Here is an 18678-nt window from a genome sequence, read left to right as displayed (position 1 = left end):
GGTTGTGCATAGGAAAGATTTATTTGCTTCCTCTTCCCACCTTTGCCTAAATGAAAGATCTTACCTAAATTCCAAAGCTACATCTGCAGACTCTCAGACTTTGTTGTAATATAAACTGGAGCAAAGGAAGAGGTGAGGGGAAGGGCCACTACTGCTTCCCCTCCCTTTCCATCAGTTTCTCTAACTCTTAAATCTGCTTGGTGGTGCAATGTGAGAAGCCCCCCCCCCCCCCAACATGGCCTAGGAGCAACCACCACACCTGAGAAAAGCTCATGCTGAGGGACTTTTCCACACTGGCTTCTCTCCGGAACCCACTGTTACCTCAGATGAGCCATTTCTGCTGTTTTATGAGGAATAGGGCCCCGTGGGGACAGATCACCAGCAGCTGAAGGCACAGATGTGAGGGGCCAGCCTGGACTGCTGGCACTTGCAGAGCCAAGTGTGTTTCCAGCCCTTGTCCTGTAGAGAAAAGCAAGTCTGAATGTGGAGCCTTGAACTTTGGCTGGAGCCAAAGCCATATGTCCCCCTCTGCACTTTCTTGATAGCCATCTATCAACTGGCTCCCAAGGACATGCCGGGTCTCCATTCCCAGGGCCACATTGGCCTCTGAAAGCATCTCCTGGACAGCTCTGGCTTCTCAGAACATTTTTCTCCATGGCTACACGTCCCCCTCAGAATGTTCCAGAATGTTCCTGTGTGACATAGACAAAGCAGTGCCTGGGCAGAAGAACCATCCAGAGCACTGGTGTCACGAGGGTCTCTAGCCTGTGGAAGGAGGACTTGAAGGACAGTGCTGCAGGTACCGGGCCTCGCAAGCTATAGTGGGGCTGAGCTTTAGTCTTCCAGGGTCCCTAGGCCCCATCTGTCCCGTACAAAGAACAGTCCTAACAACCTTTCCTCAGAACCAGCTCTAGCAATTCAAGGGGCACACTGACATTGGGAGGGGTGCAGTTGTGGCTCTCAAGTCCCACTGAGCACTGTCCCTGCCTCTCATCACCAAAGAGCACCAGCTGCAGAAACCGAAACCACTGCTGCCCCCTGCCGTCCACTGCTGCCCATGGCAGAGGACTGGTGCAGAAATGGGAAAGGTGTCTTGGGATTGGAAAAGGGCCATTTGTTTCAAAGACTCTCCAGGACAGCCAGAACCACGAAGGACAACTGTGTGCTTGAGCAAAAACCTACTGTGTCTGAGCCAGCAGAAAGAGGAAAGTGGCTGAACCTGCACCAGTGAACTTGGCAGCTGGAGATCCATTTCTTCCACCTTCTTCTACACCCACTTCTATATTCCTTTTTTCCCTTGTGGAGTACAACTGAAGTTACAGACTGGCCCTGGGGAACCCTTCCATGAATGGGGGAAGAAATACAAGACCAAGAAAAAATGCAGAGGGAACTGTGCATATACATTCTGAGTTCCAATGAACCCCAAGAAGTAAACATTTCTTTCCTAAATTTAAGTGAGTGTTTGTCTCAAGACCAGCACACTTATCTGTCCCCTCAAATTACAGGCAGTCTTTGGTGGGCTCTAAAGCTAGCAAATATTCAAAATCAGAAAGAGGAGCGTTAAGAGGGGCAGGATGGCAGAGAGACGGGATACAACAGGCAGGAGCTGCCCCAGGAATTTGAACTATTAAGTCCATATAGATATGTATTAGGACATTTGCCTCTTCCTGGGAGTAGCTGGTAGGAAACAATGAGTGGATCTTGCTTGGCACCTGCACAAGACTGAGTTATGGGGCTGTGTGAGGGCACTCTGGTCACTGAGGTCAGGCAGGAAATCTGACTTCAGGGCAGCAAAGCACTGATAATGTTATGACTGCCCCCCCCTTTTCCTTACAGACAGAGAAATAAACTCTCAGTGCTGGCATCACCACAGACTCATTTCTCATTCTGGCAGTGCCTGGGATTGATGCCAGGGATTCAGATTGCCAGGCAAGTGCTCTGTGGCCAAGCCAGGTGTGGTGCTGGGGATCAAACAGGGTCATCCCTGTGCAAGACAAGCACTTTCACCCCTATACTATTTCTTTTTCCCTGCACAGCCTCTATCTGCTTTAGAAATCTTTCCTCTTCCCTCTGCAGCAAGTTTTTCTTCTTGTTTATCTGAAGGGTTCTCACTCTCATTATGGAATGATGTCAGAGTTTTCTCTTGGCATATTGGAAATAGGATTCCACTTCCTATTGTTGTTTGTGAACTCAGTTACCCACCTAAACCCACCTAAACCTCTGTAAATATCTGCCTTGAGGGAGGATCAGGCTAAACAATGGTTTTCAGGGCTGACTGCTGCCTGGCTCTCTGTTAAGAGACAAATTCTCTTATCTTTTTTTTTTTTTTGGTTTTTGGTTTTTGGGACACACCCGGCAGTGCTCAGGGGTTACTCCTGGCTGTCTGCCCAGAAATAGCTCCTGGCAGGCATGGGGGACCATATGGGACACTGGGATTCGAACCAGCCACCTTAGGTCCTGGATCAGCTGCTTGCAAGGCAAACACCGCTGTGCTATCTCTCCGGGCCCAAATTCTCTTGTCTTTTTGTCACTTTTATTTTGATTGGTTCTGGGGCCACACCCAGCTGAGCTCAGGATTTCTCCGGGCTCTGTTAAGTATCACTTCTGGCAGTGATCAGGGGCCAGATGGGATGCCGGGGACTGATCTTGGGTTGGTCACATGCAAGGCAAGCACCATATCCACTGAATACTTGCTCTGGTCCCTCTTTTTAACTGTCTATTGGTTTAAACAACCTTTGATTTAAATGACCATCTTATGAGTTTCTTTTACTTATTTAAACTGGGAATCTTCTTTTATTTAGGTTCCCAAATCTCTGAATTTGATTTTCCATCAATTATGGAAAAGTCTCAATTATTAAATATTTCTTTAAATATTGGGAATGTCAACTAACTGTATATAGGTATGTCCTTTTTATTCTAAGCTACATGCTGCCTCATCTATTTTTTTTTTTTTTTTTTGGTTTTTGGGTCACACCCGGCAGTGCTCAGGGGTTCCTCCTGGCTCTATGCTCAGAAATCGTTCCTGGCAGGCTCGGGGGACCCTATGGGATGCCAGGATTCAATCCACCGACCGTCTGCATGCAAGGCAAAGGCCTTACCTCCATGCTATCTCTCCAGCCCCTGCTTCATTTATCTTAATAGATGACACCTAAAATTTCAGAGTGCAATATCTTAAAATTTCTTAGAAGTATCAACCAGTAGTATCAAAGCTAACAGCAAGAAGTTGCATAGGGTGTTCACTTCGGCAGCATATACTAAAATTGGAATGATACAGAGAAGATTAGCATGGCCCCTGCACAAGGATGACACGCAAATTCGTGAAGCATTCCATATTTAAAAAAAAAAAAAAGTTGCGTAGGGCCAGAGCGATAGCACAGTGGGTAGAGCGTTGCTTTGCACACAGCTGACCTGGGTTTGATCCGTGGCATCCCATATGGTCCCCTGAGCCCACTAGGAATGATTCCTGAATGCAGAGGTAGGAGGAACCCCTGAGTGCCTCCAACTGTGACCCAAAAACAAAAATTGTATAGAAGACCACCAAATTCAATGAACCCAAATAGTAACACCAAAGGTTCAACTAGCACCAACCACAGCCCAGTCAATCCTCAAACACTGATATTAGTAACACTATGGAGAGATAGAACCCTTATTTTCAAATTGACCCTTGTTGATCTAAGTTTTGCTTGTTCCATTGACCTTTGTGTTGTAACAAACAATATGAAGTAAATTTGTTTGTGCCTGCAAGGGGGCAGGCTAGGGTGGTGGGAGGAAAACTTGGGCACATTGGTGGAGGGAAGGTCACATTGATAGTGGTGATATATTGGAACATTGAATGCTTAAAACTGTATTATGAACAACGTGGCAAATCACAGTGTTATAATAAAAATAATAAAAGAAATCAAGAGGGCCCAAGCATTTCCCTTTGGTAACAGCTTCTAGAATAAAATGAGCCTTAGTTTGGGGGTAACAAGAAAGTTTGACTTTCCATATTGTCCAGACGTTGCTCATTGCCAAAGTCACACTTTTTAAATTACAGAAATAAAACTGTGGGGCCAAAGCAATAGCACAGCTGTAAGGCATTTGCCTTGCATTCGGCCAACACAGGACAGACCCCGTTTCGAATCCCAGCATCCCATATGGTCCCTCGAGCCTACCAGGAGTGACTTCTGAGCACAGAGCCAGGAGTAGCTCCTGAGTGCCATCAGGCATGACCCAAGAACAAAAAAGAAAGAAAAAGAACAAAAGAAAGAAAGGAGGCCGGCAAGGTGGCGCTAGAGGTAAGGTGTCTGCCTTGCAAGCGCTAGCCAAGAAAGGACCGTGGTTTGATCCCCCCCGCGTCCCATATGGTTCCCCCAAGCCAGGGGCAATTTCTGAGCACTTAGCCAGGAGTAACCCCTGAGCATCAAATAGATGTGGCCTGAAAAAAAAAAAACACAAAAAAAGAAAAGAAAAGAAAACGAAAGAAAAAGAAGAAAGAAAGAAAGAAAGAAAGAAAGAAAGAAAGAAAGAAAGAAAGAAAGAAAGAAAGAAAGAAAGAAAGAAAGAAAGAAAGAAAGAAAGAGAAAGAAAGAAGGAAGGAAGGAAGGAAGGAAGGAAGGAAAGAAAGAAGAGAAAGAAAGAAGAAAGAGAAAGAAAGAAGAAAGAGAAAGAAAGAAGAAAGAGAAAGAAAGAAGAAAGAGAAAGAAAGAAGAAAGAGAGGGGCCGGAGAGATAGCATGGAGGTAAGGTGTTTGCCTTTCATGCAGGAGGTCATCGGTTCGAATCCCGGCGTCCCATATGGTCCCCCGTGCCTGCCAGGAGCAATTTCTGAGCATGGAGCCAGGAGTAACCCCTGAGCACTGCTGGGTGTGACCCAAAAACCACAAAAAAAAAAAAAAAAAAAAAAGGAAGAGAGAGAAAGAAGGAAGGGAAGGGAAGGGAAGGGAAAAGGAAAGGGAAAAGGGAAGGGGGAAGGGGGAAGGGAAGGGGGAAGGGAAGGGAAGGGAAGGGAAGGGAAAAAGAAAGAAAGAAAGAAAGAAAGAAAGAAAGAAAGAAAGAAAGAAAGAAAGAAAGAAAGAAAGAAAGAAAGAAAGAAAGAAAGAAAGAAAGAAAGAAAGAAAGAAAGAAAAAGAAAGAAAACTGAGCTGGGGTGCAGGAGCAATTTCTGAGCATGGAGCCAGGAGTAACCCCTGAGCACTGCTGGGTGTGACCCAAAAACCACAAAAAAAAAAAAAAAGAAAGAGAGAGAAAGAAGGAAGGGAAGGGAAGGGAAAAGGGAAGGGAAAAGGGAAGGGGGAAGGGGGAAGGGAAGGGGGAAGGGAAGGGAAGGGAAGGGAAAAAGAAAGAAAGAAAGAAAGAAAGAAAGAAAGAAAGAAAGAAAGAAAGAAAGAAAGAAAGAAAGAAAGAAAGAAAGAAAGAAAGAAAGAAAGAAAGAAAGAAAGAAAGAAAGAAAGAAAGAAAGAAAGAAAGAAAGAAAGAAAGAAAGAAAGAAAGAAAGAAAGAAGAAAGAAAAAGAAAGAAAACTGAGCTGGGGTGAGGGAGCTCAATGAAAATTATAGATGTAGGGGCTGAAGTGATATACAGTGGTAAGATGTTTGCCTTTGGACACCGGTTCAAATCCCAGCATCCCATATGGTCCTCTGAGCCTGCCAAGAACAATTTCTGAGTGCAGAGCTAGGAGTAAACCCTGAGCATCATCAAGTGTGACCCAACCCCTCCCCCCCAAAAAAGAAAAAATTTATAGATGTAAATCATTTCCGAAGCAAAGAAGAAATAGATACACCTGGAAGGACTCAAATTAGCATCCCCACTTGCCTATGGTAAATTAAATTTTGCATGCATCGAAGATGTTCTGTGAGTTCAAGAAATAAAGTCTGCCAGTTTCGGGAGCTAGAAAAGCTTAGCCAAAAGAGACATACTCATGGCTAATGCTCAGCATGGGGGTGAACGGAATGTTTGCTGCTGGATTCATTTTCAGCATTTCCTGAGGCTAATCAGATGGTTTGAGATGGCACCAAATCCTGGTAGGTGCTCAGGTGAAGAAGGAGCGCGCCTTAAGCTGGCGCGCCATCTAGTGGCTGGGACAATGGATAGTTAAGGCAAAGAGAAAGAAGTACCTGAGTCAGAGTACAAACTGGGAGGGCACTTGCTTTGCACACAGCCAACCCGGGTTTGATCTGTGGCATTCCATAAGGTTCCCCTGTGCACTGTCAGGATTGCCTTCCAGGTGCAGAGACATTGTCGGGTGTGACCCCCCCCCCAAAAAAAGCTACACACAAAATAAAACAAAAGAACCGGGAGGAACCTAGGGTTAGATAAGTCAAGGAAGTTCAGGTTGTTCTGACTGTAAAATACTTCACACAAAAGATGTGCCTGACATATCAACTAGGAAAAGCAAATTTCAGAACTATATATAATTCCAATGTCTGTAACTAGGAAGTTAAAATTGTGCATATGCCATGATGCATATTTGCATTTTACATATATTCTCCAACAAGGAAAAATAAAAAAGATGAGAAAGTCTATTTGGGGGCTGGAGAGTGGCATAGGACTCTGCATGTAAGAGTCTCAGGTTCAGGGGCTGGAGAGATAGCATGGAGGTAAAGCGTTTGCCTTTCATGCAAGAGGTCATCGGTTCGAATCCCAGCGTCCCATATGGTCCCCTGTGCCTGCCAGGAGCAATTTCTGAGCATGGAGCCAGGAGTTGTAACCCCTGAGCACTGCCGGGTGTGACCCAAAAACCACAAAAAAAAAAAAAAAAAGAGTCTCAGGTTCAAACCCTGGTACCACATAGTCCCTGAGCACCACTGGGTATGCCCTACCAAATAAAATTCTCATCTACTATTGGATTGTTCTTTCATTTTCAGGGAGCACATCTGTCAGGCCCTGCTGTGTTCTGGACAGCCATGCTGCTCCTTTCAGAAGATTTTTCTCTGGACTACATCCAGGCTTGCCCTCTTTCTCATACTGACTCCTACAAAAGCTTTGAAAACCAAGATTTAGCCATTTACTCCGAAAATACACTTCTCAGGTTTGGCATTAGTTTTAGTCTTTATGCTTTTGAAAAAGAATTAAATAACATATATATGTTGTTAAACATAGTCATTGTATTTGCTAAAAGCTTCTGCATTTTGTTCTGACTTAGCCTAGTCTTGCTTATCACAGATGATAAAATTTCAAGTTTTAATCATGTTGTTCTTGCTTACATCATTAATCTGACTACAGTTCAGTGGTCTGAACTGTAAAAGGCTTTCAAAATTGAAAGCTTTCATGTTGCCTGATTTTGCTTAGCAGGTAATTAAAAAATTTTAGTAAAGGAAAGATGAAGGAAGAGGGAAGACATTCCTGATCCCCTCCAGAGGACTGAGCAGAGAGCCAAGAAGTTCCTTCAGCACCACTGAAGACCCACCCAGGTATGCAGTATTTGGACTAATTGTTAGTGCTCAGGCCTCAGGCGAGGTCCTGAAGATAGAAGCAGGGCCTGGCTGAAGAACAGACACCTATGATGGTAAGGAGGGGAAGGACTGATTGAGGGTTTGAGCGACTAGAACAGTCACCATGGCAACAGGAGTCTGAGCATCACTATGGAGACGCGGAGCAGGAGAGGATAAAGTCATCACTTTGAGGCTCATGAACCTGTGGACAAACGGTACATGGTCATGATACATGCTCTCCCTCCTTGCCTCATCACTACTGCCTCCAGGCGGCGAGCCAAGTTTGGTCCAGCTGTCTGCCTTCCTCCACCTGGCTGACTACCAGGCCCCGGACTGTCAACCAGCTGCCACCCTCCACACACCTTCTTCCCTCTGGCCACCCCACAGTGGCCAAAGAGAAAATTACAAAGGATTTGGAGCTCTGGAGTGTTGGTTTGGATTTGGGGACCACACTTACTGGTACTACTTGGGGGCTGCTTCCAAAGATGCTTTGGGGGAACACCCAGTGTCAGAGATGAAACCAGGGCCTTCTGCATCTTAAAGCCAGTGTCCCAGCCATATTAGGCTGAGTCTCTGGTTCAAAGCACCCAAGACGATTTTCTTTCTTTCTTTTTCTCTTTTTTCTTTTGGTTTTTGGGCCACACCCGGCGTTGCTCAGGGGCTACTCCTGGCTGTCTGCTCAGAAATAGCTCCTGGCAGGCACGGGGGACCATATGGGACACCGGGATTCGAACCACCACCTTAGGTCCTGGATCGGCTGCTTGCAAGGCAAACACCGTTGTGCTATCTCTCCGGGCCCGATTTTCTTTCTCTTTGCCTTTAACTGCAGCTATTTGAGTTGTCTCCCTCCAGAGGAATGCTTATTAATTGTTTTTTTTGTTATTCATTGTTTTGTATGAGGGAGGTTGGGGCCATAGCCGGCAATGTGCAGGGTTTACTCCTGCTTCTGTGTTCAGGGATCACTCCTAGTGATGGTGCTTATACGGTGCTGGAGATGGAACCTGGGTTGGCCACGTGCCTAAGGGATCCTATATGCCCATGCAAAGAGGCCCTAACCACTGTCTTATCTCTGTGGCCCTCCTTTGTCTTTCCAAAAAGTTTTCATTCACTTAACTGATATTTGCTGCGAGCCTACTACGCGCTCTGGTGTAGTAGGGCGGAAACAGCAGATCACCACAAATCCTGCCCATAGGCAACCTGCGCCTTGCCTGGGAGGAGGAGGAAATTCCGAGCTGGTCGGGGACACTGGAACGCTCCAGCCCTGCAGGGGTCGCTGCAGTTGGGCGCGCCTCCGGGATCCAGGCACGGAGCCGGTCACGTGATCCGAGAGGGGCGGGGAGAGGAGCGCCGAGCAGGCCGCGGATTGGTCGCCATACTTCCTCTCCAGCAGGTGGGCGGGTCCGGAAACCAAACAAATTTCTTCTGAGCACCGAGGGGGCGTGTCCATCCCTGGCCCCGCCCCTGTCCCGATCCCCGGAGCGGGTTGGCTTTTAGGTTGCGGGTGGCGCTGCGGGCGTGCGGAGGCGTGGGCGCAATGGCGACCTTTGTGAGTGAACTGGAGGCGGCCAAGAAGAACCTGAGCGAAGCCCTGGGAGACAACGTCAAACAGTAAGGACGGCCTGGAGGCAACTCCCGGACTCCCGCGGTCTGTGCTCGCGGCCTGGGGCTGCTTGCTCAGTCTCCAGGAAGCCCCATGCCGGCCTTGGGGCCTGCCTGCACCGCCTCGCATGCAGGGCCTGGGGCCACGCCTTGGGGGTTGGAGCAGGCCCGGGATGCTGGAAGCCCCCCGAGGATTGAGTGACCTCTAACTGGGACTTTGCAATGGTGGCTCATCCCTGGAAGACTTCCTGAGCTTTATTGAGCTGGGATCTTGATGGCAAGCTGAGACCTGTCTTTTGCAAGCCATGGCCAGGGCAGTGGTGGGTGCCAGTAGAAGTCGATGTGGGGGTAGCAGTGAAACCTTTCCAAGAGCTCAGCCAACCTCTGGTGACATTGATGGGGAGGGGGGTGTCATTCCCATTTGACAGATGAGAAGACTGAGGTCTTGAGAGGCTATCTCCCCCCAGCCCTGCTGCTAACAGGTTTCCCCCAAAAAGTCCTTGGTCAGGCCTTCCCCAGGGTATAGCTAGGAAGCCAGAAACCCAGGGAGGGAGTGACATTTATCATAGTGACCCTGAGGGAGTGACAGTTATCTTAGAACCAAGCTGGGAAAGCAGGAATGTGTGGGAACATTTGGATGACACCAGTTGTTCTTGCAGTTTTATCTTTTCAAAAATACAGGGCCAAGGCCGGAGCGATAGTACAGCGGGTAGGGCGCTTGCTTTGCACGTGGACAACCCGAATTCGAAACCCAGCTTCCTATATTGGTCTCCCGAGCACCACCAGAAGTGATTCCAGAGTGCAGAGCCAGGAGTAATCCCTGAGCATCACTGGGTGTGGCAAAACAAAACAAAAACTCAGTGGTACTAAATACCAGTAATAAATATTCAGATTAAAAATATTTTGTGTCTTGGGCAGGAGCAGTGGCGCTAGAGGTAAGGTGTCTGCCTTGCAAGCGCTAGCCTAGGACAAACCATCTTTCGATCCCCCAGCATCCCATATGGAGCCAGGAGTGATTTCTGAGCACATAGCCAGGAGTAACCCCTGAGCGTCACCGGGTGTGCCCTCCCCCCCCCCAAAAAATACTTTGTGTCCTTTTTTTCTTGTTTGGGGCTACACCCAGTAGTGCTCAGGGAACTGGCCCAGGCCTTGGAACCCATGAGGACTCCTGTCCCACCCCTGAATAAATCACCCTAAGCAGAGATTCTTGAGCCTTTCTGGCCTAGTGTCCCCCTTCAGAGGGAAAAAAAAAGTGATTGCTCAGTCGATGGAGTGAGACAAGAGAGATCAATTCTCCTCACATGTCCTGTGAGTTCTGGAACTTTCCATCCTCCCATCTGTAAAGATTTCCTTCCTACTTTTTCCATAGTGCTCTGAGTCCACTTTCTGGGCCTCTCTGGCTAGTCATTGTCTCAGTATGTGCAGATGTCAGGCGAATAGTTCCTGGGCCACAGTGATGCTGGAACTCGAACCCAGGACTCATGTGCAGAGAATGCACTCTGGCCCATTAAGCCATCTCCTGGAGCTCAGTCTCTTGGAGGGGTAACGATTGCATTAGGGTCCCTGACTTTCTTTGAGCATAATCACTTCACCACAAACCCCAACCCAACTCCAGTCTCTCCAGGAGAGACTTTGATTATGGATTTGGAGAGCACTGGTAGGGCCCAGTGCTCTGAGGAATAAATGCCTAGTGGAGATAAGGGCGGACAGGCTTTCTTCTCATGTCTCCACCTCTGCAGATACTGGGCCAACCTGAAGTTATGGTTCAAGCAGAAGATCAGCAAAGAAGAGTTTGACCTGGAGGCTCACCGGCTTCTCACCCAGGATAATGGTAAATCTGGGGAGTGGTCCCACTGCTCTGACGGTTTCCCAGGTTTTGCAATAGATCAGTCTTTTACTTAATACAAAAACTCTGTGGTTCGAGTTTTAGGGTGCTTAAGGCTCACAGTGATACTGTGGGTATGTGAAGGTTACATGTAAAGGATGGCAGAGCAGAAGCCAGAGCAATAATACGGTAGGGAGAGCACTTTCCTTGCAAGCTGCCGACTCAGGTTCAATCTCTGGCATCCTATAGGGTCCCCTGAGCACCAAAGGAGTGATCCCTGTACAAGAGTCCTGAGCATTGCTGGGCGTGGTCCAAAAAACAAACAAACAAACGAAAGGCAGAGAAGGCTGAAGATAATGCAGCAGAGAGGGCACATGCCTTGCACAAGGCTGAGCACCGGCAGGCATGATCCCTGAACTTAGAGCCAGAACTAAGCCATGAGCATCACCAGATGTGGCACAAAAACAGAGCCGAGATAAGCCAAACCTCACTCCTTCACTCACTTAGCACTTATCTGTGCTAAGGTTTCTGTGTTAAGTGCTTCTTCTGGGTTGACTTGTCATGACCTTCCCTTTCCAGTCCATTCCCACAACGATTTCCTGCTGGCCATCCTCACACGATGTCAGATTTTGGTGTCTACACCAGGTAAGGGATTGGAAATTACTAGGGTCTCTTCTATGGGCCACTGAACTTTGGCTTCCTTAAACCAGGGGATCCCTGGGTGGTATCAGCGGCAAGTCCTGGATTATAAGGATGCGGGGGCTGTACTCCAGGACTTGGACAAGTCCTGGTTTTCTTTTTTTTTTTTTTTTTTGGGGGGGGGGGTTTTGGGCCTCACCCAGTAACGCTCAGGGGTTACTCCTGGCTATGTGCTCAGAAGTTGCTCCTGGCTTGGGGGACCATATGGGACACCGGGGGATCGAACCGCGGTCCGTCCAAGGCTAGCGCAGGCAAGGCAGGCACCTTACCTTCAGCGCCACCGCCCGGCCCGAAGTCCTGGTTTTCTTACCCTTGCCCGAGTCATCAGGCATCCCATAAGGTTGCCCGAAACACTGCCAGGAGTCAGCCCTGAGCAATCAAATACCCAAAACATTAATTAAAAGGCACATGTGTCACTGTAAGAATGTGAGCTTCAGGGCTGGGAAAGTGGCGCTAGAGGTAAGGTGTCTGTCTTGCAAGCACTAGAGTAGAACTGACATCGGTTCGATCCCCCAGCATCCCATATGGTCCCCCCCAAGCCAGGAGCCATTTCTGAGCGCATAGCCAGGAGTAACCCCTGAGCGTCAAACGGGTGTGGCCCAAAAACAAACAAACAAAAAAGAATGTGAGCTTCAATGAGGGGGGAAAGTGATTTGATTTATAGTATTTTTGAAAGAAGAAAGAGAATGTTTTAATTTAAGCTTTTTTTTTTCTTTTAAATTCTTTTTTTTTTTTTTTTTTTTGGTTTTTGGTTTTTGGGCCACACCCGTTTGACGCTCAGGGGTTACTCCTGGCTATACGCTCAGAAGTTGCTCCTGGCTTGGGGGACCATATGGGACACTGGGGGATCGAACCGCGGTCCGTCCTAGGCTAGTGCTGGCAAGGCAGGCACCTTACCTTAAGCGCCACCGCCCGGCCCCTTCTTTTAAATTCTTAAGTGTCCCCATCCATTTCACCCCAAATGAAATCAGACTTTGTAGTCAGCTTGTCACTACTATTTTCTCTCTCCTAGAGGGTGCTGGATCTTTGCCGTGGACTGGAGGTTCTGCGACCAAACCAGGAAAACCCAAAGGCAAAAAGAAACTCTCTTCTGTCCGGCAGAAGTTTGATGTAGGTTGTTCTTCAGTAGATTTTAGTAGCAACTGATTTATGTGTCTGGGCCTATCCATAGTCTTAAGATGAAGATTAGGATTGGGATTGGAACAGAAGGAGGCAAGATTTAGGGAGAGAAAGTATCACTGTCTTGGATATTGTCAGTAGAACTAAGTGGCTTTGTGACAATGAAGGAATTAGGCCTTTGATCTCTCTCTCCCCTCTCAGAGAGACAAACCCAGGTCTGTCCCGGGTCATCTGTATGGGAGGCAAACACCTTACCGCTGTGCTATTGCTCCGGTCCCTCCCACCCCCCCCACCCCCGCCATTTGTCAGTTTTAGCTAGAGAACTATACACACTTTGTAGATATAGAGACCTTGTATATATAGAGACCTTATAGTTTGGGGCCGGGCGGTGGCTCTGGAGGTAAGGTGCCTGCCTTGCCTGCGCTAGCCTAGGACGGACCGCGGTTCGATCCCCCGGCGTCCCATATGGTCCCCCAAGAAGCCAGGAGCAACTTCTGAGTGCATAGCCAGGAGTAACCCCTGAGCGTCACAGGGTGTGGCCCAAAAACAAAAACAAAAAAAAAAAAGAGACCTTATAGTTTGAACAAGATCAAATAGCATCAACTGAGGTTTATATTCATTGTTCCCCTTAGCTCATGTCACCGTTATTACATTATTGCTTTTCATTGCATCATTATGTCAGAGGCATAATTATTATTTGTGCATTCTATTTTTCTGGATTAGTTTTGGTGGCAGAATTTGTGAAATCTGGGCCAGAACCTGAGTTGCATTTGTCCATCTGCCCCTTGCCCACTGAGATCAATAATTTTTATTTTATTTTGGGCCCACACCCAGTAGCACTCAGTGGCTACTTCTGGTTCTGAGCTCAGAAATTACTCCTGGCTGGCTCAGGGGACCATATGGGATGCTGGGGATCGAACCCAGGTTGGCTATGTGCAAGTCATGATTTTTAATAAGTGTTCTTGCCCACAGCATAGATTCCAGCCACAGAACCCCCTGTCGGGGGCACAGCAGTTTGTGGCCAAGGACCCCCAAGATGAAGATGACTTGAAGCTTTGCTCCCACACGATGCTACTGCCCACGCGGGGCCAGCTGGAGGGGCGGATGATTGTGACAGCCTACGAGCACGGGCTGGACAACGTCACAGAGGACGCTGTCTCAGCCGTGGTCTACGCTGTGGAGGTGGGTGTGTGAGAGCAGGAGTCCAGGGGCATGTGGCATGATGGCTCGCTCCAGTGTGGTCTTGCATGCTGTGAAGCTGGTCCTGTGAGCACAGAGTTGCCAGCATGGGATACGGTTTTCCTCCCAAGGGAAAAGCAAAAACTATTGCCTTCAGCCCTTAGATGAGAAAGGGTCTTGGGGCCGAAGCCATAGGACGGGGCAGCAGGGAGGGCACAGCACATGGATGGCCAGTCTGGATTCTATCCCCAGTACCCCATGTGGAACCCTGAGCCCCACCAGGAATGATCCCTGAGCAAAGAGCCAGGAGTCAGCCCTGAGCATGGCCAGATGTGGCTAAAAAACCCCAAAGAAACAAATGAAAAAACAAGAAGAGGAGACAGGGCCAGAGCAATACCACAGCAGGGAGGGTGTTTGCCTTGCACAAGGCCAACCTGCATTAAATTCTCGGCATCATGGCCCGGAGAGATAGCACAGCTGCGTTTGCCTTGCAAGCAGCCGATCCAGGACCTAAGGTGGTTGGTTCGAATCCCGGTGTCCCATATGGTCCCCCGTGCCTGCCAGGAGCTATTTCTGAGCAGACAGCCAGGAGTAACCCCTGAGCACCACAGAAAAAGAAATTCTCGGCATCCAGTGTGGTTTCCTGAGCCTACCAGGAGAATTTTCTCAAGGCAGAGCCAGGAGTAACCTCGGAGTGCCTAAAAATCAAAAAAGAAGAGGGGATAGGAGAGATAGTACAGTGGGTAAGGTTGCCTTGCATGTAGCCAATCAGGTTTTATCTCTGGCATCCCATATAGTCCCCTGAGCACCACCAGAAGTGATTCCTGAGTACAGAAAACACTGAGCACTGCTGGGCCACATCCAAACCCCCCAAATAAGATCCATGGGTCCCTATTCTTTTACTTTCTTCTTTTCTTTTTTTTTTTTTTTTTTCCATACCGGGCAGCACTCAGGTTACTCCTGGCTCTATGCTCAGAAATCGCTCCTGGCAGGCTCGGGGGACCATATGGGATGCCGGGATTCGAACCACCAACCTTCTGCATGAAAGGCAAACGCCTTACCTCCATGCTGTCTCTCCGGGCCCACTATTCTTTACTTAAAGCTACCAGAAACTGTCTTTGAGAGGGAATTGTGTCAATTTACAAAGAAAAAAGAAAACATTTTATATTATAGGAGCCCCTCTCAATACAGTGAAATAGGGGGTCACTGCTCCTTCCTCCCTGCAGCCTCTAGGCTACCCACCAGTGCCCACACACTAGGGGGATCCCTCACAGGAGTTCACGGGCTGTCCCTGTGCCCCCAGAACCACCTGAAGGACATCCTGGCATCGGTGGTGTCAAGAAGAAAAGCCTTCCGCCTACGGGATGGCCACTTCAAGTACGCCTTTGGCAGCAACATCACACCACAGCCCTATCTGAAGAATAGCGTGGTGGCCTACAACAGCCTGATGGAGAGGTGGGGCACTCTGCTGGGGACCCCTGGGACCCTACTCTTCCCTTTACATTCCACACAAGGCCCCTGCTGACTATTCCAGCCAGAGTATAGCAAGCATGGCTGGTATGTACTTTCCTTAAACAGGTCCAACCCAGTTTTGTTCCCTGGCACCCCCTTGGGGTCCCTCCAAAGCTTTGCAAAGAGTGACATCTGAGTATGACCAGGTGTGGCCTCAAAAATACAAAACAGGCCAGAGCAACGGCACTATGGGGGGGAGGGTGTTTGCCTTGCACACGGCAGATCCGGGTTCAGTCCCTTGCATCTCATATGGTTCCCCACGTCTGCCAGGAGTGATCTCTGAGCACCTCCAGGAATAGCCTGGAAAAAAAATCCAAAGAGAACCAAAAATCTCCCATCATGGGGCTGGAGAGGGAGTTCAGTGGTTGAGCACTGGCCTCACATGTGTCTGGCCCGGGGTTTGGGAAACCCCTCCCCCCCAGCTCCAGAACAGTTAAGTCAGGGTCTGAAGAGGGGGCCAGTACCTAAGCAGGGCAGTGCTGGGCTCTGATTGGTTTGCATGATTCAGCTGCAGGTCCCCATTTCCACCTGTGCTGCTGAAACTTTCTCTGTCTCTCTGTTCCCAGCACCCCAGCCTTGTCTGGGCCCTGTGTGGGCCAGAACCCCATGTCCCAGCCGCCCCCCGATGACGCCGAGCAGCAGGCAGCGCTCCTTCTGGCCTGCTCTGGGGACACGCTCCCTGCCTCGCTGCCTCCCATCAACATGTACGACTTGTTCGAGGCACTGCAGGTACCGGGTGCTCCAGGGGTTGCCTGAGACCAGGGGGCAGGGCCAGGGTGTCACACCCCAGAAGCTTTGCACCCACTTTTTCCACTTCCCAACCCTGGGCGTCTCTGGTTTTCAGTTCTCCAGATTATGAAATGCAGATTTTCAACCCCAGACCCACTACCTTCTTCCCCAGCAGGGAAGTGGAGTCAGAGGCTCTGTCTGGGTCCCCCTTTCAGAAGCTTGACCCTGTTTCCTCACTGCCTGGTTTGTGATATAGCTGGGAGCAGCCAGATCTGAGAGGGAACTCTGGTCCCCAGGGGCATCGTGAGGGGACTTAAGGCCCTCTGGGGGTATGTGAGGAGAATTGGGGCCCCCTGGGTATCTGTATGAAGGACTTAATACTGTCGGTATCTGTGAGGATCTTGGGTTACACTGCCATAAAAGGGATCTGTCCCTTTAAAGACAAATCAGTTAAGAAAGGACCCCCTGGGGCAGGAGAGATAGCATGGAGGTAAGGAGCTTGCCTTTCTTGCAGAAGGATGGTGGTTCGAATCCTGGCATCCCATATGGTCCCCTGTGCCTGCCAGGGGCGATTTTCTGAGCATGGAGCCAGGAGTAACCCCTGAGAGCTGCTGGGTGTGACCCAAGAAAAAAAAAAAAAACAGAAAAAAAGAAAGGACCCCCTGGTAACTGTCATTTAGAAGCAGTTGCCTCAGAAGTGAGGGCATATAAAACCCCCCACCTAGCTAGAGTGCAGGGAATGATGTTTCTCCTGGATGCTGGCTGCATTTCCCAGACAGTTTGGCCAGAAAAACTGTTGGCTGGACTAGCTCTTTCTGCTACCCTGTGGCTCCTCCTGCTACCCTATAGCTCATTCTCTATCTCCCTCTCTCTGCCTGCAGTTGGCTGTAAGGCCCCTGGCTTCCCTGCACTGCATGATTCCCTAATAAACCTGGTTTCCAGAAAAACCCTTTCTTGTCAGAGCCATGTCTGCTCTGCCTTGGGCAGGGAAGTGGCCTCTGGAAAAGGGGACTCAGGACTCTGTGGGCATCTGTGAGGGAACTCGAGGGTTCCTATGAGTGTCTGTGTGAGGTACTCAGGACCCTGATACGTGTCTATAAGAGAACTCAGGGCCCCTTGGTTCTCTGTGAAGGGACTCAGCCCCTCTGTCTGGCGTAGGTGCACCGGCAGGTGATCCCCACACACACTGTGTACGCCCTAAACATTGAGCGGATCATCACCAAGCTCTGGCACCCGACACATGAGGAGCTACAGCAGGACCAAGTGCATCGGCAGCGCCTGGCAGCAAGAGAGGAGGCGCCACTGTGCTGAGGTGGCCCCAGCCCTGTGGGGGGGGGCACATCTCACCACCTGGAGTGGAGTGGGAGCATAATAACCTTTCCTATGGAAATACAGAGAACATTGTGGGCTGCTGCTGGGAAGCTGAGAACTTGAGACCTGGCTCAAAGAAGAACGTATGTCTGTCTGTCAATGACTGGGCAGGGCCTGTGAGAGGCCGACACCAGCCAGCAGCAGGGATGCAACTCTGCATCTCTTCTAGACAACAGGACAGATTCTGGGTTCTGGGGTGCTCTCTTGGCTTCAGAGCCACGTGCAAACTCTCTACCCTTCTCTAGCTCTTGCATTGGATTGGAACAGCCTACAGTGTTAAGAAAGATACTCCCATTCGTGACCAGTTTAATTTTTTTTTTTTTTTTTTTTTTTTTTTTTTTGGTTTTTGGGCCACACCCTGTGACGCTCAGGGGTTACTCCTGGCTATGCGCTCAGAAGTTGCTCCTGGCTTCTTGGGGGACCATATGGGACGCCGGGGGATCGAACCGCGGTCCGTCCTAGGCTAGCGCAGGCAAGGCAGGCACCTTACCTCCAGCGCCACCGCCCGGCCCCTGACCAGTTTAATTTTTAACAGGTCTGAGTCAGTCTCTTAAAAATCCATTACAGCCCCATCGGAATCTTGACTTTTTTTTTTTTTTTTTTTTTTTTTTTTGGTTTTTGGTTTTTGGGTCACACCTGGTAATGCTCAGGGGTTACTCCTGGCTGTGCGCTCAGAAGTCACTCTTGGCTTGGGGGACCAAATGGGACACCGGGGGATTGAACTGCGGTCCGTCCTAGGCTTGTGCTGGCAAGGCAGACAGCTTACCTCTAGCGCCACCGCGCCCCCAATAAGGGGTTCCTCCTGTCTCAGTGCTCACCATTCACTCCTGGCAGGCTCAGGACCATATGAGAAGCTGGGGATTGAACCCAGGTCTGTCCCAGGGTCGCCACATGCTCAGTGCCATCAACACAATAAACTCCTTTCTATACATTCAGAAAAAAAAAAAAAAAAAAACCCTAAATGAAAGCTCTTGGAATGTTTGGAAAACTCTTGGAACTGACCTTATAAAATTCTTCCAATAAGCCAAATTTCTTTTATTTGCCTAAGGACTTTGTGCCTTATTTGTTTTATCCTTGTGACATACTCCATTTCTGTCATGTCAAATGATTTGGTGAAAAAAAAAAAACCTCCTGTTAGGCAGTGTTACTTAATAACTAAATTTGTCTTCTCTTTTCACTTAGTAGTGTTGATGGACATTGTAGCAGGTTTATGTGGCAGTCTAAATATTTATGT

The 18678-nt window shown here is 48.9% G+C and overlaps 2 protein-coding genes and 1 non-coding gene across 3 annotated transcripts in view; all 3 read left to right on the top strand.

The window, feature by feature from the left end:
• ILDR2 (immunoglobulin like domain containing receptor 2) overlaps positions 1-822 on the top strand; it is a 38267-nt gene extending 37445 nt beyond the window's left edge. The window contains 1 exon segment of the mRNA XM_049777589.1: positions 706-822. Coding sequence (XP_049633546.1) covers positions 706-822 — 117 coding nt within the window.
• Positions 823-3234: 2412 nt separating this feature from the next.
• LOC126015124 (U6 spliceosomal RNA) lies at positions 3235-3337 on the top strand. Its single transcript, XR_007498019.1, has one exon. It is a non-coding gene; the product is annotated as a U6 spliceosomal RNA (small nuclear RNA).
• A 5589-nt stretch (positions 3338-8926) lies between these two features.
• On the top strand, positions 8927-17753 carry TADA1 (transcriptional adaptor 1). The gene is made up of 8 exons (XM_049776554.1): positions 8927-9019; positions 10750-10841; positions 11415-11480; positions 12547-12644; positions 13626-13835; positions 15136-15287; positions 15911-16073; positions 17232-17753. Exons 1-8 carry the CDS (start codon positions 8946-8948, stop codon positions 17382-17384), a joined length of 1008 nt encoding a protein of 335 aa, XP_049632511.1. The 5' UTR covers positions 8927-8945; the 3' UTR covers positions 17385-17753.
• The last annotated feature ends 925 nt before the right edge of the window (positions 17754-18678 follow it).

The sequence above is a fragment of the Suncus etruscus genome, chromosome 7 (assembly GCF_024139225.1).
Source record: "Suncus etruscus isolate mSunEtr1 chromosome 7, mSunEtr1.pri.cur, whole genome shotgun sequence".
Lineage (NCBI taxonomy): Eukaryota > Metazoa > Chordata > Mammalia > Eulipotyphla > Soricidae > Suncus > Suncus etruscus.
Note: the sequence above shows the minus strand (reverse complement) of the source record. Positions and strands in the feature narration are given on the sequence as shown.